We start from the raw sequence: 27471 nt of genomic DNA, 5'->3' as shown, positions 1-27471 counted from the left end.
TACTTGTTTACCCCGTTGATTACACCAGGTTTATTTAACCTCACGACAATTACCTAAGTCAACAACCAAAGTCTGCCGAGGTCAGTCGCGAAGCATCAAAGATAGACCACAAGGATGAAATAGCGCATTGATTGAGTGGTTCAGGATGGAAAACTGCGAAAGAACATGTAAGGCCGCACCATGCTTTCCAGGTTCCATATATCTTATTGGACCCGGGTAAGCAGACTGATTGTGCTCTGTCGAAAGTATACAAGCCAGGGTCCATCTCCATAAGTTGCGCAGTCGGCATTTCTCTCAGCTATTTGGTGAAGCTCGGGTATAGTCAGCGTCAAACATCGCTCGAGAGTATATCTGACCGAAGCGCTCACCGGCAACCCAGGAGACTCATGTTGACATACGGGATCCTACTCTGGGCCAACGTGTAAGTGAACAGACGGGCTCGTCATAGCATCTGTAGAAACTGCTTAGGGTATTCCTATACCTTCTCTAACGCGATAAACTCCGAGCTGAACGAATATAAATGACGATATGTTCTACATTTTCAACTAGCTTCTTCCCAATTGTAAGCCCCTCAAGGCTAATCTTGAGAGAGCCATGCCATAGTCTTGCTCTTGAAGATTCGGCACGCTCCAGCCACTTCCTCAGTTCATTGCATCGTTCGCGGCCACTCAACTTCAACTCCACTGACTATGTCTACGACACCCAAAAACGATTCGCAGATTCCAGGTAGTACATCCACCCATTATGACACGTCTCTAACAGCAACACCGCCGTGCAAGACCATCGACCGAGTGCCTCTAATTGCCGTGTAATACCACACGTCTAACACCTCGGCCTGTCGAAATTGATGTCCGCGATCAGTTTACACCCCTGAACAGAAGCACTAGCCAGACATGAACCTAGCTGTCCGTCTTTCTTCGTAATCTGACCTGATGCTGGCGGGGAAGCCGAATAATGAGCCCACCTTCGGAGATATTTGACATGCCCTTGAGGTGAAAACGGCCAGCTTCCGGCCCAGCGCCGTAAGCCTTGTTGAATGACCGAATTCTACAGACGTGAATACCCGAAAGCGCTCATATTTGGCTGCCATGCACAATCAAAGAGGGCCACGAGGGAGAGGGTAAGGTCTACTTTGAAGGCCATCGTGATGCGAGGTTGCTTCCGCAAGGCACTACGGCGCGGGGTCGAGTGTTCTGAGACATGACAAAAATCACTCAACTGCAAATGGTATAACGGACTTGAAGGAGATGTATAACGCAGAATTTGTTATTCGACCATACGGTCAAAATGATTTCTATTTGTAAACTATACTGTCACTTGCATTCCAGGCTAGCAGTAGTGCTGCCAACGTTTGCGGCATTAGCCCTAGGCTTATCGCGCGGGCTTTCAGGCAAGGGCGCACGAGCTTGACGTTGTAGATCCCCGAACTGTCCCTGATGCCAAGCTTAAATCATCCAGAGGCGGACATGGTAATAAGGGCACTTGTCAACTAAGTATTTCAAATAACTTACACATCGGCAGAAACGGCTGCTGGATGCCTGGTGTATTGTTGTTTGGCAAGGCTACATAAACCTGTTCGTGATTCCCACACCTCCATCTAGGGGAGGTGGGTTTTTGGGTATGAATCTAAGATCGATAGGGTTACCTAACAATCGAGTATATCAACTCAAGAACAGTCCAGCAAAGACGATCAATCAGGGTTTGTAGCAGCTTTGACTTGGTCAACAAGCAGAAACGGCAAAGTAGCAAAACTTAGTACCGAATGCGCAAAAGGAGGTAATCGTGTGGGCATATATGGGCATTGAAAAGCGAAAAATGGGATTCCCATCAACGCCGCATGCGATCGTCATACCAATTTTCTGGTCTGCGAACACCTACCAAGCTCTTCCTGGTTCCATGGTGAGCCCGAGGAGTTGTCATGACATTTCGATTCATGAATGGGCAAACTGACTCATACAGCCAGAATGAAAACCAAGATCTTTCGAGGCTCGACGTCAGAGCTTGGTTTCTCAGGGTCCACACAAGCCTTACTCAGTTCTTCGCTCGCCTCCTTTTCTCCTTGAGGAGGGTCTCAATCTCTTTGGTGCCCCTCTCTCGCAATGTCAGCTCTTTCATCATATCGACCCACCGCACATCGCCCCCACATCGGGGACAGCGACCGTGAATAGGGACGACAGCTTGCCGCTCGCCTTCGTGGTGGAGAAAATGACGGCTCCAGCAAGCCAGATGACCGACACCTTCACAGCCCGTGTTGGGACATACAGCATGCAGGCTCTTGCCAGGGTTTATTTCTTTCTGGCAAACAACGCAACTTCCCTCCCGCTCGAAGGCCTTGATAGACTGACCCTTTTCCACATACTCTTTCACTGAAGTGTAGTCCACGGGTAAAGCATGGATGCCCCAGGGTGCGGCGACGTCAGCTAGACGTGCAGCAGGGTCGGGGCCAAAGTCGGTGAGGATAGGGAGCGTTTCGCGGAGGGGTTCAGTCGAAGTGGCAGTGATGGACTTCCAGGCGGAATGCACATCAGGCGCAAAGAAGTGCAGCTTTAGCGGCCACCGACAGAAGCTGGGGACACTTAGCAAAAGCTGCAGATTGGAGAGAATCGAGTTCAAGCTCGCGCGGGGTCGGCGGGGATGGCCGTTCTTCTTAACTCCGGCCGAAACAGTGATTCGCGACGCGGAAGGTATGTGTAATGAGAGATGCGGGTTGGTCAGCGCCCACCTGTTTATCTTTTGATTAGTATGAGCACAGGCAAAGGAGCCAAAGGTATATCTGAATTATAGCGAGAGGGGGAAAAGAGAGAGAGAGAGGGAAACAAAGAGCAAGCTAGGGGTAGCTCGGTGAAGTTTCATCCGAAGGTGGAAGAAGCACACGATAAGCAGCAGTAAGGTCCGAGACGAACGGCAAGGTTGGGGGATGGCTCCAGGGAGAGGAGGGGAAAGCATACTCGAATTTCAAAGCAGCGATACTGCCCGGGAAGCCAGAGACGAGACCGACCATTTCCCAAGGCCTCAAGCTCAGACGAGAGGTACGAGCAGCGCCGCCACGAGCCTCGCCATTGTGCTGCTTCAGACGGCGAGGGGGATTGGGAGTCGAGCCGATGTAGAGCGACGCGTGGCGTACCGTGGAACGGAGGATGTACACCGTGTAGAGGGCGGGGATGGGCTTGGACTTGACGGGCATGACTCAACAGGGGAGAAGGAACGGAGTCAAGACATTGTGCGACGTGTTTTGGAGGGAGAAGGGTGAGTTGTGCCAGTGCCAGTGCCAGTGCCTGTGCTTGTGCCAGTGTTGTGTAGGCTGGCCTAGACTCGGAGGCTGCTTATGGGAGCGTACGTGGACTTGGTTTTGGGCGTGTATCGGCGGGGTCGGGACCAGTGAGAAGGTAATGCAAGCAAGGTGCGCTTGGTGTGTGTAGTACGAGGTGCTAATGCTGGTGTTGGCATCGATTGTGGTGGTGATGATGGTGATGGTGGGTAGTGCTACTGCTCGTGTCGGTTGATTTGGTGGTTTTGGACAGAATGGTAGGTGTTGTTGTTGTTGTTCTTGTTGAGAATGTGCGGGGTCAGGCGAGCTAGTGTGCTCAGCAGAATGATTGGGGAAGAAGGTACGAGTAGGATGAAGCCCGGAACCGGTAACTAGGTGATGGTAAGGTGACGGTGAGCGGTGTGAAAGAAGTTTGCGACTGCAGCTGCCAGCCAAGTGCCAGTTGCAGCAGCACTACAGGGGGAAGCGATGTTGGTGTCGGAGACTCGGGTATGTTGGGATTGGTAAGGTTAGCTAGCAGTAGCTTTCGTTACTTCTGGGAAATGAAATTGAATTGGGGTGTTTTTTTTCCCTTGGTGTCGGTGTTGCACTCGGCCATGGACCGACAAAAATGGATCTAGTCAGGTGGCACCTCTGGAAGCTTGGGGTACAGGAACTGTGCACCGGGTAATGCTGGTATAGGCAGGGAAGGTTTGTGGGGGGTGAGATGAAAATGTGAGTCAAAGGGGAAAGAAAGCGAAATGGGGGGAAACAAGTAAAATTTGGGAGACTTGTCAAGAATTGGGGGGGAGCATTGGCGGTGCTGGCCTTGGAATTATTACTGATGTTTCTTTTACGGAGTATTGGGTTGAAAATAGAACCTTGGTCGGGAGTTGAAAGGAGCTAGTACTTTTCCGGGGGCTGTGGGTGCTTAACCTGCCTGTCCAACACTTAGTAGTAACTTTGGGCAGCGGAATGGAAGGCTGGCAGGGGAGGGAGCTTCCCTTTGGTGCTCTTTGGGCCTTTTTTTTTTTTTTTTTTTTTAGTGGCCTTTGCTTGTTTGGTGCACCGGGAAGGAAATGCAAGGGCACCCATCGGAAGGGAAGGAAGGACCACACCCCCCTTGCGCCGCCTTGTTGGCAGGTGCCCGTGGGCTACCATCGTGGTCCGGCTTCGTTCTGCTCCTTCCCCGATTCCCCGCCCCATTCCCCCATGTTTTAATGATTATATTTTAAATTCCCATGTCGCAACATTTCGTCCCGTGATGCGCAAACCTTACCGACACGGGGGTCAGAGACAAGGGAGAGGTTCCAACCAGCACCAGCATCAGCATCAACACTGGCACCAGCACTCGTCAATTGGCACACTACCTGGTAGCACCATCATCTCAATCATCAATCACATGAAGCTCCAAGCCAAACGGAACTTCGCCTGTGATGCCGGTTTCATTCTCCGCGAACCCCTTGCCGTCTGTTGTTAAACATCGCTCAGGAAGACGAAAGGCATACCAGACCATTTGATGGCTTGCCCAATAATCGAATGCCACACACTTTTGGCTCAGATGTCCGAATGAAAGCCCCTCGACACGAATCGAGGCTGGCTTAGCAGGGGGCACGGGACCAGCTGAGGAATCGAGCTGATGATGAATCTAGATCAGATCATGTCGCCCATTATTACCAACCATGGTACCCCAATGCCACGGCCATGTTCACCTGATAGAAACGAGCAATTGATTACCCGTCGGTGTACTGCTTACGCAGCTATGCTTGGCTCCCCTCACCCAAACAAATAACACTGCCTTCCGGCCGCACCGATCAAAAGCCTCCTTTCAACTGAGACGGACTGGTGCTGGCCGACAGGATCGAGCAGCAAGTAGCAAGGGAGACAGAGGACTACATAGTAAATCACCGGGCTACAGCGACGACTCCTTCGTCCCAGTGAGGTCCGGCTGTAGAAGAACGTGGCTGGAACAGCTACCATATTACTGACCTGGCTCGACTGGTGCCTGAGCTGCATCCAGTCGTCCCCAGCGCACATCAATTTGCCTCCTGCCCTACAGAACCATCAAAGCACCACCGTCACCCGCATGCGCCGTTGGGAGAATGATTGGAGCACGGCCGAATTGGTACTTTCGAATTGGCATCCCCCGCTGCGCATCGCTCCGCGGTCGCTGATCAATGAGGTCTGCCATGCTGGCCGCCTTCCGACTCTGGAGTTGGCTGCTAGCTATGTCGCCATTGTTCGCCTCCGACTGCGGCCCCCACGCTTGATTTGCTCCTGGGATTTCCTTGACCGAGTTTGAGACAATCCATGGTGCGGACACCGCTGTGGGCAATCAAGCAATGTTACTGTGGACACACACTAGGGCCTGCAATGCAGATTGTAAGTATAGACGCAGACGCAGCCAAGCAAGGCTACAGTTTCCTAGCTAGCTCACCTGGCTCAACTCTTCCTGCATGCGGCTTGCCGACTATGCGGTAGTGAATGATTGTGGCAGACTGTGGGCGTGAACGGCTTGCGAAATACGATTTGCGGCTTACCACCACAATCGCCCTCCTTTTCGGAGCCTTCCAATGATCAGTCACCTACAGATCACGGAATCAGGCCTGCAGCTGGAATGGCAGTTTTGCAGAGACGAGCCGGAGCCGACGAGAGCACACCACCCTTCTCCACGGGCATTTTTGATGCAGATGCTGCAGCAAATGCAACAGCAGTAAGACTCTGGAATGCACCGAACGCGTCCAGCCCCCGGCACTGTGGGCAACGGATGCAGTCCCGTAGGTCGGTGACAGCGGCATGCCAGCCAACCAGGTCTCCTGATGGGGTCACTCTGTCAACCCGTGGTCACTGATGGTGTCCTCGTGTGCTGGGAAGGCTTGCAAGTTGGATGCAGAGACAGGCGCGTACCTGGAAACAGGGGGAGGGGATCCTTACCATGGAGCTTCTCCAGGTGTGGCTCACCCTTGCAGATCCCAGGGTTCCAAGGATCGTCCGAGCTGATCCAGGTCTTGACCTTCCAACAATAGTTTACCTTCTCCCGTGTTCACGCAACAGTACACTGTGTGTGCCAGTGTTTCCGTCGGCGAGCGAGACGATCTAGACCGCTGCCCACCAACTACTGCCATGGTGTGCATGGCCAAAGACCGATGGGCCACCCTCCATTACACAGTTGGGTTACTAGAACCATGCACGTACCGTGCTATGGGTACCGTTCGACCCGAGCACTAGAAGGATGAGAAGGAGAAAAAAAAACTTTTCTTCTCGTAGTGGAGGCTTTGGGTTTTCTGGATCCGGGTGACTGTTCGTCCACCCAGTCCACTGAAACTATCTATACTGGAGTGAACTCACTTGTCTTGCACGACCTTTGGCAGCCGCTGGGTCTGGTGCTGACGCGATGCGATGCCAACTACGTATTACTATTCTGAGCAATGACCAGTACTCGTACCTGTGCTACTCAAGTGCGCCGCCCAGCCGGCACTTACCAGTGCCCGGCAGGTAGCGAGCAGTTGTGCTCACCAGCCCTTTACAAACCATCTGTGGTGTCGATGCTACATCTAAGACACCACCACAGATGATTACGCCCGGTCTCCGGCTTGCGCATCCCGCTGCAATCAGGGAGTCTGGACTCGACTCTGCCCTGTCGGAAGCCACATACATCGGGTGCCAAACCCAATGCTTAAAGCTTGCTAATAGTACTGTGCCTCCAGAGTTCCATGAGATACGAATTTCCCAGAGATTTGCTGATTTGCCCCCCTCCACTACGCCCCCTCCCACACCACACCCACTTACACACCCACCCACACCCACGCCTCCGCCACCCCTGCCGCTGCCCTGCCTCTAGGCCCTTCAGGTACCATGAGAAAGTACCCGGCCGCCCGTTAAAGAAGAAGCGTTGTTCCTCCGACTCAGGACAGTTCGACTTTGCTACTCTACTCAACAACCAAACCCAACTCGATTCAACTCCCACCCTCTTTGACACTCTTAAGTCTTTTCTAATAGACTTGTTTTTGAGGGTTTGTCTAGACAGGATTCCTTTAGATGACGGGAATCTCGTGCTAGGCGTTTCTTCTTTCCAATCGGTTCTGGTATATCTTTGTAATGATCATTATCGACCTGGTTCTTCTCAGACAGCCCCTGCAAGCTGTCACTTGAATATCACGGAAACCGAACCCAAACCATTGTCGTACCGAAACCGAATCTAGACCCGAACGATCCTACTTTTACACACAACATCGAAAAAATGATCCCTAGAGGCCTCGCCGCCCTCGGGACACCGTCCCTGGAGATTGGACAGATCCTGCTCGGAAATGCTAGCAGGTACACTATTCAGAAGAAGATCCGCGAGGGCGTTTGGATTGCTACGTAAGTGAACTGGCTTAGCTCTAAAGGAAGTTCAGGGACTAACGTCCACAGTAACCCTACGGGTGGCAAGTCCATTGTCAAAGGCGTCCAGGGTCTCTCTGGTGCTCAGAACGAACACAACGTCCTCCGCAAGTTCCAGGGCAACCCCTTCCTCCGCCCCGTCATCGACGAGATCCAGCAGGATGCTCCCATGATTGTCCTTCGCCATATGGATGACCACCTGCTCAACGCTACCATCAAGAAGCCTCTGACCAACCGCGAGATTCGCTTCGTCGCCCGCGCAGTCCTGCGTGGACTTTCTACCCTGCACAAGGATGGTTACGTCCATACCGATATCAAACCCGATAACATTCTTGTCAACTACGCTTCCGCCTCCGAGGCCGATCCGGACCTACGCTTCTCTGACGTTCAGATTGGTGACCTTGGCGCTTCGTACTCTGTCGACTCCGACGTTGCCCGTAAAGGTTTTCTGATTGGCGCCCCTATTTGGACGAGCCCGGAGGTGTTGATGGAAGTCCCTTGGGGCACAGCGAGTGATATTTGGGCCTTTGGCTCCATGATGATTGCATTGTTACATGGCGGCGATTACAACCCCTTCCGCCCCACCAACGCTTCCTACCACGATCGTAGCTACATCTTCGAGGTCCTCCGTCAACAGTCCCGCCGCTTCGGCGCCATTCCCCAGACCTATCTCGAGCGTGCCCGCCCAGGCAAGGCGATGGCAGCCAAGGCTCTCACAATAGGGCGCAAGGTCGAGCCCCTCGACTTCCGCACCGCCTCACACTTCATTAATCGCATCATGCGCATGGATGCCGCTGAGCGTCCGTCTGCCGACCAGCTTTTGGAGGAGATGTCTGGTCTGTTTGAGGACTAAGAGCTTCCTCCAAAAATGGAAGCTTTTTTTGATGACGATCACGAATGGCATCCCAGGGGATGTAGAAGATCCAAGAAATGGATCCAGCCAGCGATTTTGTTTACGGTATCAACAAATGATTTACCGACTCTACACAACTATATACGCCAGGGGATGAATACAAGTTTAATGTGGAAGAAAACGGTGACGGCCACCGAATTCCTTTTGTTTGGGGGTCAACGGGGACTATGAGCGAGCTTTTGATTTTTCAGCGGGGAATTATGGAGAGGTTTTTTCTCAAAACACTCTTGGGACATCAATCCGGGTTTTTTTCTGGGTCAACTGGAATATGAAAAAGAAGAAAAGTACAAGGTTTATTTGAAAGCGTTTTGATTCGGGGTAAAACAAAAAGACGGACCCAGGCGGTACTGTACACGGGATAGAGCATAGACATTGTTAGGGAAGGTATAGATAGACTACAAAAACACCAACTGGACGTAAGCCACACACAAAGAGAATGGCGCGATTTCTATATTCAAAGTTTCCCTAGTCTTCTATGGCGGTGATGATTGAAATGTAAAAGAAAAAGCTATAGCTCTGAAGGGGTTTTTGGTGCAACAAACTATGATGTCACAGGATTGGTGCGATCCGTTTCTAGTATTCGCCACTTTGCTCATAATCTTCAACCTCTTCCGCTTGTTAGCTGACTTTGCCATGTTCACTTATGCAGCCTCACTCTGGCTAAATGCCCCCCCCCCCCCCCCCCCAATTGATCGCCACACATGATGGAATAAGGTAGCACCGGTGTGTTCCAGATCTAGAATGAACATTGTTTCGATTCGCTCGGCTCGGCCGCATTGTCTTTTCAAAAAAAAGATGACCCAAAACGGGAGAGGGAAATACTACAACAACATGAACCACCCAACCCCCAGTTTTATTTCACGGGCCCCCGACATCAAAAAAGTAGCCCCAGCTCGTTCAATGGTATCTATCCATTGGCTTCCCGATGCTAATACGTTCTACAATCCCCCCTCCCCGTGTTCTCTCCGAACGATCTTTTGGCTTTTTTCAGACATGAGCAACATCCAGGTTTGAAATCTACATTTACATATACACCCCCTTTCTCCGCGTGGATCGGTAGATGATCTGTCTCTACAACAGACCCTGCTTCTGCAAATCGTAATACACCTTCTCGGGCATGACGTTGCCCTCTGCGTCTTCCATCTGCACGATGCTGCCCTCGTCGACCTTTGTCTTCTTCGTCTCCCGCTGGATCTTGTCCCACAGGTTGACGGCCTCCTCGATGCTCGTGATATCGCGGAATAGACTCGTGTTGGTGATGCCGAGACACCGCAGGCCGTGGACGTGTCGAGCTTCGTTGAAGTGCTTGTCGAACGCCCTGCGGCCCATGTACACGAAGTTACCGCAAATCTCGCAGGGGAACTCGACGCCGAGGCCGTGGAGACGGTACAGCCAGAAGGGAATGGGCTTGCCGTCCCATGCGAGGGGCAGTTTAAGCGGGTTATAAATCTTCTCCTCGCCATCGTCACCGTCTTCATCCCCGTCCTCGTCGCCGTCTCCCGCGCCGTTGTAGGTGCCGGGGGGCGCTGAGGAGAGGTTCATGAGGTTCTCGAGCTCCTGCTGCCGCTCGCGCTCCGTCATACCCTGCTTGCGCTCCACGTTCACACGCGTGTCGCCGCGTTCCGTGGACATGGCTGCCGCGAGACGCTTCACGCGGTACTCGCGCTCCGCGACTGCCCTCTCTTTCAATCTTGTAGCTGAAACCCTTGCACCGCTGCCGCCGCCGTTTGTCGTGCCGTCGCCCCCGTCCTCTTCTTGTCGTGCTTTTCTCGCCTCAGCCGCCTTGATGTGTTTCCGTCCAGTGAGATGTGACTTGTAGACATTCTCGTTCTTGAACTCCTTCTCGCAGTCGTCGCACCATATAGCGTCCGCCGTGCTCAGTTCCTTACCAGTACTGCCGTTGGATTCCTCCTTCTGCCATCCTGGTACCTCGTCCTTCTCCCAGGCCGTCTCGAAGTCATTATCAAAGCCCAAAAACACCTTGTCGAGGTTCTCCAGGGGTCGCGTCCGCCGCATGAAGGATTCGAGGTATTCCGCCAGCTCGCCGAGGTACTTGAAGTACTGATCCGTCAACTTCTCGTTCCTCTTCAGGCCTCCGTATCCCGGGGCGAAGTTGTCAAACACTTCGAGGTACTGCAGGTAGGATAAACGCTTGACGTTGGGGAGGTTGAGGTAGGACTCGTGGCAGGTGTGCAAGTCGAAGAATCGCCCAAAACCTTCCTCACCCGTGAAGATGCGGTCAACGACGTAGGGCATTAGCTCGCCCTCGGTGGGTTTCTTGACGCGGTATCGCAGCTCCGAGTTCTCGGCCTGCTCGTTGGGGTATTTGGCGTGGTGGTCGCGAACATCCTTCAGCTGGCCGTAGAACTCCTCAAACGGGTCGCCCGTGCCGATGCTCTGAATTTCGCGCGACCGCTGACCGTCTGCATCTTTGTAAATGTCGAGGAGCTTAACGGATTGCGCTTGGATCTGGTCGAGCAGCTGGCTGATCTCGTGGTCGCGGTTGAGGCGGTCGCGGATGTGTTTTGGTTCTTCACTGATGCGGTCTGCGATGCCTTGCTCGAGGCGCTCGAGATCCTCGTGGATGTAGCGCTGTTCTTCGAGAACGCCCACCATCTTCGTTTGTGAAGCTCCGTCGGCGCGTGATGGTGTTGGGAGGGTGATGGGGGTGTGATGGTGGGAAAGGTGTTTGGCGAGGCTTCGGGAAAAATCGAGGTTCGCGCAGCCAGCCTTTCCCTTAGCCGCGTCCGCTGAGTGGTCCACTGAATAAGGTCGCTTCAGCTCCAGTTTTTGGGATGGAAGGACGCTAAGTGCGCTGTGGAATATTCCCTGTGGCGAATCGGCGCTGCTTTTGACAGGTCGGAAGAAGGAATTTTACGCTCCGAGTCAGGACCTAACTGCTCGTCCCGTCACCGCAAACCTGCAAGTAGCCGCGCTGCTTGGTGAAGCTTCGGCGCGCCCCTCTAAAATTTCACGAACTTGTCTCTCACCCACCTGCAAAAAAAACCACCTCCCTCGAGAATCCGTCGCACCGACAAAACACCATCAACCCAAAACCAGTTGAATACCCGATAACAAACAATCAATCATAATGGCGGAAGGTGGTAGCGGAATCGACCGTAAGGCCGACGAGAGGATGGAATTCTCCACCTCCAAAGAAGTCACCGTCCACCCGACCTTCGAGTCCATGTCCCTCAAAGGTAATGAAAATGACAATTGAAGAAAGAATATCTTTTGCAATTGAGCCACGAAAACTGACGCGCAACTCTCCCAGAGAACCTCCTCCGTGGAATCTACGCATACGGTTACGAGTCCCCTTCAGCTGTCCAGTCCCGTGCCATCGTCCAGGTCTGCAAGGGCCGCGATACCATCGCCCAGGCGCAATCCGGCACGGGTAAGACGGCGACCTTCTCCATCAGCATGCTTCAGGTCATCGACACGGCTGTGCGTGAGACCCAGGCTCTCGTTCTCTCCCCGACGCGCGAACTTGCGACCCAGATCCAGTCCGTCGTCATGGCCCTTGGCGACTACATGAACGTCCAGTGCCACGCCTGCATCGGCGGAACCAACGTTGGCGAGGACATCCGCAAGCTCGACTACGGCCAGCACATCGTCTCGGGTACGCCCGGCCGCGTCGCCGACATGATTCGCCGCCGTCACCTGCGCACCCGCCACATCAAGATGCTCGTCCTCGATGAGGCCGACGAACTGCTGAACCGCGGTTTCCGTGAGCAGATTTACGACGTGTACCGCTACCTGCCTCCCGCGACGCAGGTTGTTGTCGTGTCTGCTACGCTGCCGTACGACGTGTTGGACATGACAACCAAGTTCATGACGGACCCCGTGCGCATCCTCGTCAAGCGTGACGAGTTGACCCTCGAGGGTCTGAAGCAGTACTTCATCGCCGTCGAAAAGGAGGACTGGAAGTTCGATACCCTCTGCGATCTCTACGATACCCTGACGATCACGCAGGCCGTCATCTTCTGCAACACGCGCAGAAAGGTCGACTGGCTGACGGACAAGATGCGCGAGGCCAACTTCACCGTCAGCAGCATGCACGGCGACATGCCGCAGAAGGAGCGTGACAGCATTATGCAGGACTTCCGCCAGGGCAACAGCCGTGTTCTCATCTCCACGGACGTCTGGGCGCGTGGTATCGACGTGCAGCAGGTCAGCTTGGTTATTAACTACGATCTGCCGAGCAACCGTGAGAACTACATCCACCGTATCGGTCGTTCCGGCCGTTTCGGACGTAAGGGTGTCGCCATCAACTTCGTCACCAGCGAAGATGTGCGAATTCTTCGCGATATTGAGTGTAAGCTCTTTTTTTTTTTTTTTTTTTTTGTCTCCGCCGTTACTTTTGATATGCCACAGTACTAACGAAACGGCAGTGTACTACTCTACCCAGATCGACGAGATGCCCATGAACGTGGCCGATCTCATTTCTTAAGCTCACGGATATCCGATACGAGAATGAATCAGGTCCAGTCAAGGGGTACTAGGACCGGCAGGTGAGAGGCAGACGAGAAAGGTCGTCAAGCCGAGAGAAAGCGGAGGAAGGGGGCTCTGTTTGGAAGCAGGTGAGCATTTATACTAATCTCTCCCTGACTCTCGTTCATGCCGCTGACTCTACCTTGTTCACAAGACACTAGACTGTTATTGCAAAAGCGACACGTGTATACGGATGTCATGGGCGACTGATGGACAATTTAAGAAAAAAGAATGTCGTTATTCGTACAACTAGGAACAGCGGCGTCCCGCGCTGAAGGGGTATTTAACTAGCATGATACCCTCCCCTGCCTTCTTTCCCATTCCGTACGCCGTCAATTTGTTGTTACATCGGTAATTTTTCCACACCCCCAGAGGTTCGCTATAACGTCGCACACCCACTTCTCGCACACCCCCACATTTCGCACACCCATAAATCGCTCATGTAGAATTTTACCCTCTTCAACATTCTTTAATATCTTCACCACTTTTACAGCGATTATTATAATTCTTTGAATAGTTACTCTTATACGCTTAATGGGCCAGTATACGGAAACAGAAGTCAATCAAGCTCTCAATGCAGTTGCAAGTGGGCAGAGTGTCCGAAAGGCAGCTCATGATGCTGGAATTCCACCATCAACCCTCCAGTCTCGATTAAAGGGTTCACAGGCAAGAAATGTAGCTTTCTCTAGCTTCCAGAAGCTATCTCCAGCACAGGAAAGTCACTTAGCTAAATGGGTGCGTATCCAGGCGGCGTTAGGGCTGCCGCCAACACATCAACAACTCAAGGAATTTGCCCAGCGAATCCTAGACATCAGAGGCACTACCCAGCCACTTGGGAGAAACTGGATTCAGTTCTTTATTAAGAGAAATCCATCAATCAAGGTTCATAGAGCTAGAGCCATCGATTCTAAGCGTGTCAATGGGGCCTCAACTAATGTAATCAGGCAATGGTTTCAACAACTCGCCCTTCCAGAGATCAAGGCGATCAAACCACATCATCGCTATAACATGGATGAAACTGGTATCCTAGAAGGCAGAGGATCAAATGGCTTAGTACTGGGATCATCAGAAAGCTCATCAATGCGAAAAAAACAGCCTGGGTCTCGGGCTTGGACAACTATGCTTGAGTGTGTCTCTGCAACTGGTCAGGCGCTTCCTCCACTTGTTATTTATCGAGGGAAATCGGTTCAACAACAATGGTTTCCTCTTGATATCCATAAACGTGATATTTACAGTGGTTGGAAGTTCACAGCAACTGAGAATGGCTGGACTTCAGACTCTACAGCTGTGGAATGGCTTGAGAACATCTTTATCCCTCTGACTAAGCCTGATCATCCCTCTGAGCAGAGACTATTGATCCTAGACGGTCATGGCAGTCATGAAACAACAGAATTTATGTATCTCTGTTATAAACACAAGATATATCTCCTTTTCCTACCGCCACATACATCCCACGTTCTCCAACCTCTAGACCAAGCAGTCTTTGGGCCTCTCAAGGCGACCTATCGAAAAGAGCTTGGATACCTCATTCAACACAACGATTCTACAGTTGTAGGCAAACGGAACTTTCTTACCTGCTATGGAAAAGCACGCCAGATGGCATTTTCAAGCAAGAATATCAGAAGCGGCTGGAAAGCAACAGGACTATGGCCCATTTCGATAGCTCGACCGCTCATGAGCCCTCTACTGCTTGAGAATGCTTCCAAGCCCTCAAAGCCAGGCTATTCTACGCCTATGAGGGCCTCTGATGGTGGAAAAGACGAAAACTGGGCATCTGCTACATCCATAGTAGCCTGGTCAACGCCCAAGAAGACAGTTGATCTATATGATCAACTTAGCTTATTCAGCAAGTTGGATAAAGATCAGCAAACGCAGCGACTGTTGTTTCGGAAGGTTCAAAAGGGATTTGATGAAAAGGACTATCAATTGGCTACAGCAGAGAAGAAGATTGCAATGTTGGAAGCAGAAGTTGAGGCTGGAATGGTACGGAAGCGGCGTAAGGTCCAAATGAGCCCAAATTCGAAGTTTGCCAACATTGAGGCAATTCACAAAGCCCAAATTGAGGCTGGCGAAATTGAGGATAGCTCAGATGAATCTAGCGAGCCTGAATTACCTATTAAAACTGGCGATAGTATCACAGTTGCAGGAGACGAATCAGACTTATAGTTATGAAGTTGATGAATACCTCATGATGACCCAATTTATGGGAGTGCGAAATGTGGGGGTGTGCGAGAAGTGGGTGTGCGACGTTACAACTGGCGCTATCCTGCGCCCAAAAACTCCGTTGATACATAAAGGCCGCCCTCGGCCTTTTGAGGTGTCCGCCCACGTTTACACATACTTCACCGCTGGAAGTGCAACCCAAACGCCTTCGTTCTTCATAGTACAAGAAAAATGTAGGTAGTAAATGTGATGAATAAGTGTTTCATAATATCTGACGGCCCGGCACGCGGGAGCCATGGCGATCGACGGACCCATAACGTTCATGTCGGGTCGTCGTAGTCGTCGTCATCGAGCTGGGGGTCCTTAAGTGCATTGGCACTTGTAGTCTCGAACCTCTGGTCCAGCTTGAAAATCTGCCAAATGGCGAAGGAGGCTGGACTTCGGGCAGTCTGAATTCGGAGACCCCGACGCTGCCGCCGCCCGTTTTTTCGGCGAGTTGCGTTGCGCTCGTCGGTGTGGGAGCCTCGAGATGCTCCGTCGACCCCATCTTGACGTCGCCGACGAGACTTGCAAAAGTATCCCTCCACATGCGCGGCCGGTCACGTTTCGTGCCGATAGTGAGCGGGCGCTGGTAGCCTCTGTCCTCGCCTGTTGAGAAATTCTCCTCAAAGTCCTTGCGGCGACGGTCTTCTGCCGCAGCGATGGTGAAGGAGGCTGATGAGGAGGAGGAGGCGCCCGCGGTGGGCTTGAGGCTAGGGAAGATGTGACAGGCGAGGGGCTTCAGGGTCGTCAAGCAGGCGGCAACGATGGCCGCGTTTACTTCGATGACTGTCAGATTTGCGATGCGGACGGCGGACCAGGTTACATCTAGCAACTGCTCCTCTGTCTCATCTGTATGGAAGAGGCGCACTAGACGGACAATGGAAATGGCGCAAACACTGAGGTTGTGTTAGTCTAGGACCCCTTTTACGGCTGGTGTGGTATAAGTAGAGTGGTGATGAGACTTACAGGAAAGCGAAGCAAAAGACAAAGTACAGCCCCAGCTTCTGCCGCATGGGCAGACGCATGCTCGAGATCACAGGCAGTGGCAGCAAGAAGATCAGGAAGTCGGTAGCTAGGTGCAGGCAGGCATTTCCCCAAAAGACGGAGAACGGGTGGCAGTACGGCGGCGGGCTGGTGGGGTTGGTGTCCCACGCCGCGCTCAGGGGGATACAAGTTGTGAGGATGCTGACAATGATCCATGTGTGGGAGAGGATAACGACGCCCAAAAGGATCTTGCCGAGAAGGCGGACAAGCTCATATGTCAGAATGCGGATATAGAGAAGCAAGATGGAGATTTTCGTCAGGGCGAGGGAACAGGAGTAAAGGAGATTTGTGAAGGTGCCTGTTTTGACGTAGAGAGGAAAGGTGGACCAAACGTAGCGAAGGTGTTCACCAAGGCCATAGTTGAGTTCTGTGGTTTGTCAGTATTTTCATGGCATACGCTGACAATTCCATGTCAACAGGAAAGACAAGCTTACGGACGATCATGCCGCCGCAGGTGGCGATGGCAAAGAATAGCGATGCAAGAATGAACCAATCGTCCCACATCAAGGAACGAAGGATACGGGCGCGTGTGTAGAAGCGTAGGCCGACGAAGGTAGTGGCTAGCGTCGCTGAGATGGCAGCGGCAGCAATAACAGAGGCGCCATTCCACTCACTTGGGTCCGGATTCGTGCGGGCAAGCCAGGGTGGGAGGGTTGTGTTGGTTTCTGCTGTTGCGGCGGCGGCTGCGACGTTGAGGTCGGAGCGGAGGACGAGAGCAAGGGAGAGAGCACCGGTGCCCGTGGGCGGCATCTTGGCTAGATTTGACTTTGTTGACGAGTGACGATTACTGGTCAACTTGATGCCATGATAATGATTGCCCTGACCAGAGTTTGTGGCAGTAGATAGCAGGTGGTTGATAAGGGGTTGAGTTGATGGTAGAAATGGATTCAAGATTGAGATTATCCGTCTGGCGGCTACAGGTGTGTCGCTCCGTTTAGGTCGGTCGTCTTGATGTTTTCTCCTGGAAAGACAACAACAACTAGTTCGCCATTATCGTATATTGTGCGTTTCGGTCGTCAGTGATAGGAGGAAACCAACCAGAAGCAGAGATCCAAAAGGACGAGAAAAAGGAAGCAGAACGAAACAGTTGGGGGCCACATGGCGGGTCTATTTCGACCTTATACCGATGAAGCCCCTGGCTCGCTACCAACAGGAGAGCCGGGCAAGGTGGCTGCGATACATCGATAGTCAAGGGGGGAAAAGGTTCGGTTGGCTGTAACGGCAGACTGGATGCGGGAACCCACATCTTCCTGCTGCAGACTGTAAAAAGGCCCAGATTTACGGGAGGAGATCCCGCTGATGGGATAAATTGGCCGCAGCTGAACGGACTGGTTGGTGGCCCCGGCCATGCCAGGATGTGGCAGGGGTGTTGAGGTTGTCGAAGGGATGTGGAGGGCAATGCGGCGCTTCGGTTACATGTATGTGGCCGTGGTGCCATCTCCGGGCCGTTGTGAGGCGGCAGTGTTCGAGACTGCGATTGGCGCGTCTGAATGCGAGGTTGTAGTGTAAGATGATTGACCGGGAGGGCGTCGTCCATCGCTTGTGAGGACGGACTATCATGATTACCGACGGCGTGGATGAGGGTAGATCTGCTTAGACCCCTGAAACGGTTTACCCTGACAATCCCCTTCTTGCTCTTGTTCAACAGAATTGTGCGGACAATACGGAGAAAAACAAAGTTCAATTCGTGAAACCGGGGCGGCCCTGGAGAACAGCTGAGGGATAGCAACTCTGTTTGTCTGCTCGAAGAGGTTTGGAGATAGCGCCGGGTGAGGACTTCCCAATCGGCCGTTGGGGCAAGACAAGACGAGCAATATTGCGGACATGGGACTGATGGGGCGGCGACCAGGACTGGCTTGTTTGACTTCGGGGTATTTTAGCGCAGTTTTCAATCAGGTCGGGCCTTAGATTGACAGCGGCCTTTGAACGATGAGGCCGTTTCAGCTGCCGATCCGCAAGGTTCTGATGATTCGAGAATGTCCAAGCCGGCGGGTTCAGCTGGCGAGATAGGCTCTCTCTGCCACCCTGCATCTGTCTCTGACCAGTTCGGATGTGGCAGGCATTGCGATACATTAGACTTCCACTGTGCAGGGTGTCCGCAGTGCTGGATTCGCAACATGATACGACAATGGTGGGAGAAGAAAGAGTTGCGAATAAGAGTGCAATGTTTCCGTCCCTCGGCCACGGAAAAACGGTGGAAGATGGATGAGACGATGTCTTTACCCGGAGGAGGAACTTGACAACTGAGACACAGCGAGTGTCTTTGAACCCCTGCTTTCTCAGTTGGGGGGAGGGGACTCACCTAGTGGGCCGTTTCCCCTGAAGCTACAACTGACGCGGCTCTGGGTGGGTTCTGTTAAACAATTACTACCTTTACATATAGCGACTTGGGGCCGAAGACGATATCCTCCGAGGTATTCCCAGGGGTTGAGAAAGGAGGCAGAGAAGGAAGGACTCTCTGTTGGGCGAGGACGGTGCTTATTTCCAGAATTGGGTCGCTAGCAAGAAAGACCCAAATCTCCCCATTCGTCCAGTCCAACCCCCCCTGTGGTTGCCAACTTTGAGCTGCGATCCTTCGTTCCTCCCTTTTCTGTCGTTCGTGACTGCTCATTTCGGACGAGTTGCACTACGGTACCGAATCAAGGGATACAACACCACTTCAGCGTCCCAATTTGGTAGGGGGCTGGTGCCTGATAAGTCTTTGAGCCTGCAAGTCCCAATATCCGCCTCAGTATCCGTTTTTTACTTGACTCGCTGGTGTGTGTATTCGCCTCATGTGGCAGCCACGACACGTAAGACCAACAGACATAGTTCTTACTATCATCACATAAATCAGCCTAGGCCTAGTATCCAGGCCGTGTCACTTCTGAACTTAATTCGCCCACGGAACAATCGTACGCGTGTGGCCCAGCTTCTAGACCGTCTCTTTCCCAAGTTTCCGCTGTTCTCCCCCCTTCGGCCAGCTTCAAACTACCCCCTGTCATCAATCATCTCAGGCCACCCCCCTGTCCGCCGATTAATGACTGGGACCGCCTGGGGCTCAGTGCTCCCTGTTTCCAAACCACACTCGAACGCCAACCGCAGGAAATAAATGAAGCGCCGTTGCCGCTGTCTCTGGCCTGATTTTTGCCCCGACCAACAGCCAAAACCCATAAAGTATCTCTCGCGCTGTCTCCCTCCTCAACCTAATTGATGAGATGGCCGTAACGGGATGAGATGGCCGTAATGGGAAAGTACATCTTATTATAGTTTAGACTTTGTCTAAACACCTACTTGAACGTGCCTGCTGCCGCATGAACGGGCCTCCCGTACAAGCCTGGTCACATGGCATCTTTTTGCCGCTCTTGCCTTCGCCGAGGGTTTTTCTTCTATTCCGCGCTTGTGAAAAGGAGCAAACCTTTTTTTTTTTTTTTTTCCTGTCTTTTTTTTTTCTTTTTTGATGAAAGAAGCGTGTCAGTAACGCTATGTTGGAAATGATAGAGGGGTAAGCCGCCATTCGACATGCTCCTGAAACCATGAGTCCACTGTTCTGAGAAGCCAGTATTGAAATTCGCTTTATTGCATGTATGGTATATATCTGGGAATAGGGCAACCTACACGACTAGTAGAACAAAGTGCTCCCCGCCAAAACAATCAGCATTGTTTTCTCTACATTTTACGAAACACTTCGTTCTTACTCTTCGTTATTCTCATAGGGCTGCCGTAAATCATATAGCCTGCAAGCCCTTGCAAATAATGGTAAACAGGCCGCCCACATCCTGCTGTTGTGATTCGATGCCTAGCGCAGCCCCAATCACCAGCATTCGTTTCCACATCTACTAAACGAACGATCGCACTATTTGAAATGAATGAGTAATCAAGAGGGTGTTTATCTGAGGCGGATGTCTATTTCTGAGTTAAATCACATAAAATTGAAGGACATTCTAGCCTTGGCCGGTTTACGCAAGGTATCTACCTATTGACAGTTCTCTCGCGGTTACTTCCATTTCCATACTCTATACCCCTCGCTCTTTGTGTCTTTAAAATATTCAACATACACTAAAATGTACAATGAGGCTCTTATTTAAGCGTGTTGGTCAGAAGTAGCTAGTCAAAGCTTGTGCATGTTGAATACGCAGTCAATGCCTTCGAGTGATTCAGCACTCAATAACGTGTTCGGAATGACTTGTTGGGCTGAACACACACCTTCCAAGAATTTCGAGTTAGAATTTTGCCTAGTTTCTTTCATGGGAGAACCCCGCATACCTCTGTTTCCCAGTCTATTGCAAGTGCCCAACAGTTTCCGTTACACTGCTAGCATGGACGTGATACTGCCACTGTACAACATAGCCATAGCCACTAAATGTCGTGTGCCGAATACAAAAAAGCAGGCAGCTCAGATTGAGACAAAATATCATATCTAAAAGGAGTATGGAACGTCTCTTTATCCGCTTACATGTATATGAAGGTAAATATGGCATGGTTCCGCTTGAATGAGCTTCATTACCCTCCTGGTGTATAGCATTACGAGAACAGTAACTCCCCATCTTAGTAGAAACTTATAATGGTCTTCAATGTTTTTTTAGCAAGAAAGACAACTGGGTGACAGTGTGCATAAGACCCATCTAGTTATACGATCTTTTATGGTCGCCCAAGGCTTAGAGCGGTCTTAAGTTCCATATGGCATTTGTTGAATTTGCAGATAACTCGGCATTAACAAACATATCTCATGTTACTGAAGCTCTGAATCATGTAGCGTTCAAACCAGCAATGGCTTCAGCACGCAAAGCCTCCCGCCTGCTGAGGCTCTGTGGATCGAAGTACGGTCTTTCCCCAAGACTGACACTACGAGAGCCGGATCTTTCACCCAGGTCTTCGTGAATGTAATCCGGTGTGGCAGCATGGTAAACTGATCGATTGTCCCAGATAGCCACATCGTTCACGTTTTGCCAGCGGTGTCGGACTTGGAGGTCATGGTTCTCTAGAACCAACTGAACAAACCAGGTGAGGAAGTGCTTCGACTCATCCTCCGACAGGCCATTGATCTTCTCCACGTGGTGCCCAAAGGCGAAAACGCTCTTCCATCCAGTGACGGGGTTCGTTCGGATCACAGGGTGAATGGCCTGGAGGATCTCGCCTACGTTCTCGGGCGCGCCTCGCTCAGCCGAAAAGAGCTTGAAGCCGTTACCGTCCGCCGCTTGTTTGAAGCCCGGCTGAGCATACGTTGCAGTCAAAGTGTCAAGGAACTTTTGCAACGGCTTCGAAATGCGGTCGTAAACTTCGTACCCGGAAGCCCAGAGAGTATCTACAGCCATGTCGTCAGCAAATATCAGATATCCATTTGGAAAAGAGGAATATACCTCCACCGGTCTTGGGTAACTGTGTAAGACGTAAGAGAGCATAGTCACTCGGCACAGGCTCAAAAGTGATATCCGAGTGCCATTGGGACCTTTGAGTTTGCCCCTTATTGTAGTTCAAGAAGCGGTGCAGCGACAATTTCTTTGCATTTGCGGATGATATGACGCTAATCTCGTCGTCTTTGTCGTTGCCGCGGGAAGCGTTATTGACGGGATGGATATGAAGCTTTGAAGTCGATGGCTTTCCCGAGAGCTCGCCGAGACGCTGAACAAGTTCCTTCTGGAGGTCGTTGTCGACATTATCTTGTTTGCGGAAGAAGACAACGCCGCGTTGAGAAACTGAGAACGATGTTAGACTACAACTCATCCAATATCAGGGGAAATTACTTACTGGTGATGGCAAGATCGCGGAGAAGATCGTCAGAGTTTGGGGCTCTGAGAAGCTCCTTCAGGTCGACGTTGGGGTACTCTCTACCAATGATCGGCGTGACCTCAAAGTGTTCAAACTTGTCCAAGGCGCCACTTAGCTTCAACGGCTCTTTGTGGCCAGTTCGAAGTTCGGGTAGCTCCTCCTCCTGGACCTGAATACCCTCGGTGGGCTTTGACTCCTTGACAGGCAGGGGTTTGGCCTGCACATCATCAAGCTTAGGTGCCGTCTCTGTTGCTGAGGGGGCCATGTTCAATATCGCTAGATTATATTCTCTTGATTAAGTTTGGAGCCAACCGCCCATCTGGAAGCACTGCGAGGGTTCGCCCTCTCTTATACGAGTCTTGTCAACACCCCCCCCCCAGTAGAGTTGGTGCTGCATTGATGCGACTTTGGATGAGTTTACGCGAAATCGCGCGATACGCATCTCATATTCTGTCATGTTGCGCAAAGTAGGTAAACATCAGATCTCGGCACCAATCGCTTTGGTCAACCTTCCCGTGCGGCAAACTCAAGGCAGGTAGAAAACCCCTCGCCGGTACTCGCCGGCACGTATCGACGCCGAGTCGGAGCCGCCAGTTCGGTCCGCGACCCTCCATCTCGCCGCATAGTTTGTCTTGGCTGGAGTCTCACGATGCGGGGGACCAATAAAATGTTGACAACTTCAAATTCGATGCCACATGGCCGAGCAATAAGATGTAATCCATTCTGCGGCACCATGGATTATGGATGATTGCGGTGGTGCAATTTTGGTACCGATCGCGAGCAGCAGAGGCCCCCGCGCCCACCGTCCAATCTAGGGGGAGATATGTCACTGTAGTCAGATGATTCTGCTTCACATTTGATGCGCAGACCAGCCAGTTACAGATTGCCATGACCAATGATTGTCCAAAACTGCCGTGGGCCTAGAAGCAGAGCTATCGAAGTTAAACAATCTGGATGTGGAACCTCCACAGAGCGAGCATCTGGACTACTATGCGAATTACACAGCATCCAAGTATCAACCGCGAATGTGATGATAGCTGATAACAATGACAATGAGTGCTGATAAATAGATTAGATTGCGATTGTGTGGACGGAAATGGGAAATTCAATTGTCGCTCGCCTTTTGGAGATGAACAGGTGCCGATCCAGAATTGCCCGCGCGCCGACGTCATCGATCTGTCACTGAATATCAGTGCAGAACCCGCATGCCATTCTTTAAGATATTAGTCGCCTTCAGTTTTCGCTCTAACATTGCACTTGCAAAGTATTACAACAGATAGCGGGAGCTTGAGACCTCACTGCAAGAGAAATCGAAATATTCAATCCAGCAAAACATCAGCTTCCACCATGTCACACTCAGCGCCCCAACCCCCCAAATCAGAAGCCTACACCACCGCATCAAACCCGACGACAAGGAACCCGGTCGAGAACGCGGCGGCACAAGGAAGCGAAGCCAGCGCGCGCGACGCAACACTAGGCCGCACCGCTTTCCCATCTTCACAGTCCCAAAAGGCCGATGATGCCGTGCCGAGCTCCCTGGGCTGGGGCGTGCATTCTTCCGGCCCTGTCAGCGAAACAGAGAAGCGGAACACGGTATACAGCGACCGGGCAGCAAGAGAAGGACCCGAGAACGCGAACGTAGAAGCTGAGCAGCTAGAGACGTTTGCTGAGGGCAAGGTTGCCGACGCCGTTGACCGCAAGAGCGGGGGGCAGAAGGTCCCTGGCCAGGAGCTTCACTTTGACGACTATGCTGATGGGCTAGAGAGGTGAGTTTGAAACGGCTGGAAATGTTAACCATCACTAACGATTAGTAGGAAAAAGGAGGAGCAGCAGCAGGCGAGGGAAGCTGTGAAGGAAGCGAGGCGACAGGGCGTGGATGTTGATGGTGGATTTGGAAACAGAGGTTGGAATGAGGACAATCGAGACGTTTGAATAAAGACAAGTATTGCAATAGATACAATTAAGGTTCCAGCTTGCAGTGTATTAGCTGCCCATGTCCGTATTGTGTAACTTGAGTATCATACGGCAGAAAAGCAGAATAGCAATGGGGTCTAAAAGTCAGAAGCCTTCACTTGAAAGACAATTAAAATAAAATGGAAAAGTAAATAGCAAGCAGGCTGAGACAAAGAAATGCTTTGTCAATGGTTCCTGAGGGTAATTTTCGAGGTTGCAGATGGACAGGAACAGATAAAAAAATTTGAGGCGTGAGAAAAGTCAAAAAGATGTTCTCCCCTTCCAGAATCGAACTAGAGACCTTTCGATAATCTTGGTATGAACCATTACAGTCGAACGTGATGAACCAACTACACCAAGGGGAGTAACAGGGCTAAGCCCCGCTTGGTGGATGTTTGTTGAAGGGCCAGCCGAATTACTAGCTCAAGTACTACTAACCATCTGCTGGTCAGCAGAGTGAGATTTTGGTCTCTATCTCCACAGGACCCTCTCTGCTATCAACACGTTGCCTCACCCTGCATTTTCCTCTCTAGGTGGTCTCTGCAGACTTTCAAAGTGGGGGAGTGGTTGAGAACAGGGTTACTGGACCACCCTCGTACATACTATTGAATTTGTCTCTGAATGTGGAACGAGCCTCTTGAGCATCAATTGGCCGGCGGACACCCAACGAGGTCCCGACAGCTCGTCTGGGTCTATTTCTTCACGAACAGGGCGTGTAGCTCAGTGGTAGAGCGTCCGCTTTGCATGTCTTCTTCTGATGTCTGCGGAAGGTCCAGGTTTCGATCACCTGCCCGTCCAATTGAATTGAGCAATCCAGCTTGGTTATCTTTTTGCATTTATCGGGTCTTTTTACTACGACGATCAAGTACCTAACCATTAAAACCAGTGATCGGTCAGCACTGCACACCTAGCTAAAGATCGGAAATGAAAATCGTCCAGCACTCTCGGAACTCTTTTTGGTGACTATATTTATCTTTATTTGATTCTGCATCGAAGTGGAATTGTTGGGGGAAGCTCATTTTTAGCAACGATCAGGAACCAGTTATCTTGGCTTCGGCTTAAGATGTTTGCCAACCTCTCTCCCAAGCGAAACCAAAGGCGGGCAAAATATTTCGACGTGATGAGAGCTGCAGGTGATCTTGGCCACGTACTAGTTATCGATTGCCCAGATTCGCAAATGTAAGACCCCACAGCTAAGCGGTCCAGGGTATCAGCAAGACTTCTTATCTCCTTGATCACTCCTGACTTAGCGAGCCGGACTAATGCACGAAGGTTAATGTGTGGACACAATCCATGATCCATTTTTGGCTAAGCAAAGTTCCTCCACGTCCTGCCTCTGGGGTAGACATCTAGTTGACATGAAGCTAAGCATCTTGGTCCGTTTCAAGCGGCGCTGCCAGACTTTGTCTTGCTATCGAAAAACGACACATCAATCGACAAGGTGTTAACGGTAATGGCACCTTTAGATTTGCTCCACGTGCGAACGTCACCGCAAGGTGCAAACTCATATCTCTTCCATGGTCATTACTTCTTGTCAGCTTACTGACGAGTAAGATGATGTTTACAGGCTGCGAAAGCCTGGCGACCTGCTATCTGTCATGTATTCATCGAACCTATACAGGTCAGATTCCTTTGCAGCATAATTAGTCACTTCAGTCACTTCAGGCACTGATTTGTTCAAAACTTCATGAATATCTTGGTATTATTTGGTATCCTTCATAACTTTTTTGATCATCATATCATACAATCATCCCTTACAGACCAAGAGCCTTGACAATGGCCTCACCAACGGCCTTGGCAGAAGCAGGGTTCTGGCCGGTGATGACGATGCCGTCAACAACGACCTTCTCACCCCAAGGAGCGTCGGCCTTGGAGTACTTGCCGCCGACCTCCTTCAGGCGGTCCTCGAGCAAGAAGTTCATCTCGTCAGTGTAGCCAGCCTGGTCCTCCTCGGTGTTGGAGAAGCCGGTGACGTTGCGGCCCTTGACGAGGTACTCGCCGTCGTTGGTCTTGGCGTTGACAATGGCGCCAGGGCCGTGGCAGACGGCGGAGACGGGCTTGTTCTGAGCGGCGAACTCGGCGATGAGCTTCATGTTGTCCTCGTCAAAGGCGAGGTCGTACATGGGGCCGTGGCCACCGGGGTAGAAGACGGCGTCGAACTCGGAGGCACGGCCGACAAACTTGGAGAGAGGCTGGGTGTTCTCCCAGGTTTCCTTGTGGTTCTCGAGGAAGTTCTTGGAAGAGGGGTCGTTGGCGAACATCTGAACGGAAGCCTGGTCGAGGGGAGCAACGCCACCCTTGGGGGAGGCGAAAGTCATCTCGACGCCAGCCTCCTTGAGGACATCGTAGGGGTGGGCAAGCTCGGGCTATGGAGAAATAGTCAGTAATTGAATAAGGTACTATGTAAAGGGTGCATGGAGCTATAGCTTACCAGGTACCAGCCAATGGGCTTGCCGTTCTTCTCGGTCTTGTCGACGGAGGTGAGAACAACGAGAACCTTCTTGGGGGCCATTTTGACAGTGTTTGGTGGTTGCGTATTGGTGGTGGGATTCAATTGGGCTTTGAAGGGTATCGAAGGGTATCAAATGAATAGGAAAGGTGAAAGACTACTGGTTATACTCCAACATAGCATAATGACTTGCGCCGTGGGTTGTCGAGCTCTTTTGTATTCGCATTCCCCCTCCCCCGCCCCGGCAGTTCCATCCCAAGCTCGTAACGTGCGTGGTCTGGCCATCACGGTAGAATTCCGCCCTCTCCGAATTACCCCACCATAAAGCAAATGGAATACGTAGCTTTGCCTGGCAAGGTGATGGGAAGAGAAGGTAAGATTGAGCTTCACCCCGCCAATTGGTCAGCTTGACGTCACACCGATCGACTTTCCCTGTCTGCTTGCTTTCCTGCGTCTCCAGCGGTATTGACATGTGTCTTCCATCAGCTTGACTCGTTCATCTGCATTTGGCGCCTCGGTGTCTCCACCAACACACACCCCAACGCAGGACGGATACGGATAGTGAGATGTATGCTAGACTGCTAAAAGAAAATCTCTTCAGTGTCAGGGCAACTCCACATAAGAGTTGACAAAGCATGCCGGGCGATTAAACCATCCGGCTGCTTCCATACTATGCCATGACTTGCCATAGTAAGCTCCTGGGGGCGGAAATGTGACCCCCGAGTGGATAAACCGGCGAGAGCGAGTGGGGTTTCGGGGGGGAGATCCAAAAGAGGACACATGATGTTAAAGCCGATGGGTCAACTCGTCATAACGCCGATGATCTTTGTTTGGAAATTTTTCGAAAAGGATGCCGAGGAACATGCAAGGGGTGAGAAGAAACAGTGCTGGTTGCTGCTTTCGTACCACGAAGAGGACCTAAAGCTGTCGTAAATAGAAAGAAAGAAAGAAAAAAAATCAAAAAATCAAAAAAAAAAAAAAAAAAAAAAAAAACATCAAAAATTCTAAAACCTAAACTTATCAATATTTTCTCCTTTT

General features: G+C 51.4%; 10 protein-coding genes across 10 annotated transcripts; 5 read left to right on the top strand and 5 right to left on the bottom strand.

The window, feature by feature from the left end:
* Positions 1 to 2031: 2031 nt before the first annotated feature.
* CTRU02_201189 (Structure-specific endonuclease subunit SLX1) lies at positions 2032 to 3184 on the bottom strand (the record flags this gene model as incomplete). Its single annotated transcript, XM_036726216.1, has 2 exons — positions 2032 to 2722; positions 2949 to 3184. The coding sequence occupies 2 exons, from the start codon at positions 3182 to 3184 to the stop codon at positions 2032 to 2034; spliced, it is 927 nt and encodes a 308-aa protein (XP_036581898.1).
* Positions 3185 to 7487: 4303 nt separating this feature from the next.
* On the top strand, positions 7488 to 8483 carry CTRU02_201188 (serine/threonine protein kinase; the record flags this gene model as incomplete). Its single annotated transcript, XM_036726215.1, has 2 exons — positions 7488 to 7609; positions 7661 to 8483. 2 exons carry the CDS (start codon positions 7488 to 7490, stop codon positions 8481 to 8483), a joined length of 945 nt encoding a protein of 314 aa, XP_036581897.1.
* A 1131-nt stretch (positions 8484 to 9614) lies between these two features.
* CTRU02_201187 (splicing factor 3a) lies at positions 9615 to 11159 on the bottom strand (the record flags this gene model as incomplete). Its single annotated transcript, XM_036726214.1, has 1 exon — positions 9615 to 11159. One exon carries the CDS (start codon positions 11157 to 11159, stop codon positions 9615 to 9617), a length of 1545 nt encoding a protein of 514 aa, XP_036581896.1.
* Positions 11160 to 11634: 475 nt separating this feature from the next.
* CTRU02_201186 (eukaryotic initiation factor 4a-12) lies at positions 11635 to 12993 on the top strand (the record flags this gene model as incomplete). The annotated part of the gene is made up of 3 exons (XM_036726213.1): positions 11635 to 11743; positions 11818 to 12858; positions 12935 to 12993. The coding sequence occupies 3 exons, from the start codon at positions 11635 to 11637 to the stop codon at positions 12991 to 12993; spliced, it is 1209 nt and encodes a 402-aa protein (XP_036581895.1).
* A 1049-nt stretch (positions 12994 to 14042) lies between these two features.
* Positions 14043 to 15200, top strand: CTRU02_201185 (transposase; the record flags this gene model as incomplete). Its single annotated transcript, XM_036726212.2, has 1 exon — positions 14043 to 15200. The coding sequence occupies one exon, from the start codon at positions 14043 to 14045 to the stop codon at positions 15198 to 15200; it is 1158 nt and encodes a 385-aa protein (XP_036581894.2).
* A 259-nt stretch (positions 15201 to 15459) lies between these two features.
* CTRU02_201184 (uncharacterized protein) lies at positions 15460 to 17033 on the bottom strand (the record flags this gene model as incomplete). Its single annotated transcript, XM_036726211.1, has 3 exons — positions 15460 to 16135; positions 16206 to 16650; positions 16718 to 17033. 3 exons carry the CDS (start codon positions 17031 to 17033, stop codon positions 15460 to 15462), a joined length of 1437 nt encoding a protein of 478 aa, XP_036581893.1.
* A 2812-nt stretch (positions 17034 to 19845) lies between these two features.
* On the top strand, positions 19846 to 19989 carry CTRU02_201183 (uncharacterized protein; the record flags this gene model as incomplete). The annotated part of the gene is made up of 1 exon (XM_036726210.1): positions 19846 to 19989. The coding sequence occupies one exon, from the start codon at positions 19846 to 19848 to the stop codon at positions 19987 to 19989; it is 144 nt and encodes a 47-aa protein (XP_036581892.1).
* A 1021-nt stretch (positions 19990 to 21010) lies between these two features.
* On the bottom strand, positions 21011 to 22296 carry CTRU02_201182 (alpha-ketoglutarate-dependent sulfonate; the record flags this gene model as incomplete). The annotated part of the gene is made up of 3 exons (XM_036726209.1): positions 21011 to 21567; positions 21623 to 21958; positions 22011 to 22296. 3 exons carry the CDS (start codon positions 22294 to 22296, stop codon positions 21011 to 21013), a joined length of 1179 nt encoding a protein of 392 aa, XP_036581891.1.
* A 1082-nt stretch (positions 22297 to 23378) lies between these two features.
* On the top strand, positions 23379 to 23801 carry CTRU02_201181 (uncharacterized protein; the record flags this gene model as incomplete). Its single annotated transcript, XM_036726208.2, has 1 exon — positions 23379 to 23801. One exon carries the CDS (start codon positions 23379 to 23381, stop codon positions 23799 to 23801), a length of 423 nt encoding a protein of 140 aa, XP_036581890.2.
* A 1937-nt stretch (positions 23802 to 25738) lies between these two features.
* CTRU02_201180 (GATase1 Hsp31-like family protein) lies at positions 25739 to 26496 on the bottom strand (the record flags this gene model as incomplete). The annotated part of the gene is made up of 2 exons (XM_036726207.1): positions 25739 to 26350; positions 26416 to 26496. 2 exons carry the CDS (start codon positions 26494 to 26496, stop codon positions 25739 to 25741), a joined length of 693 nt encoding a protein of 230 aa, XP_036581889.1.
* Positions 26497 to 27471: the final 975 nt, after the last annotated feature.

Source organism: Colletotrichum truncatum, assembly GCF_014235925.2.
Source record: "Colletotrichum truncatum strain CMES1059 chromosome Unknown Contig_0001, whole genome shotgun sequence".
NCBI lineage: Eukaryota > Fungi > Ascomycota > Sordariomycetes > Glomerellales > Glomerellaceae > Colletotrichum > Colletotrichum truncatum.
Note: the sequence above shows the minus strand (reverse complement) of the source record. Positions and strands in the feature narration are given on the sequence as shown.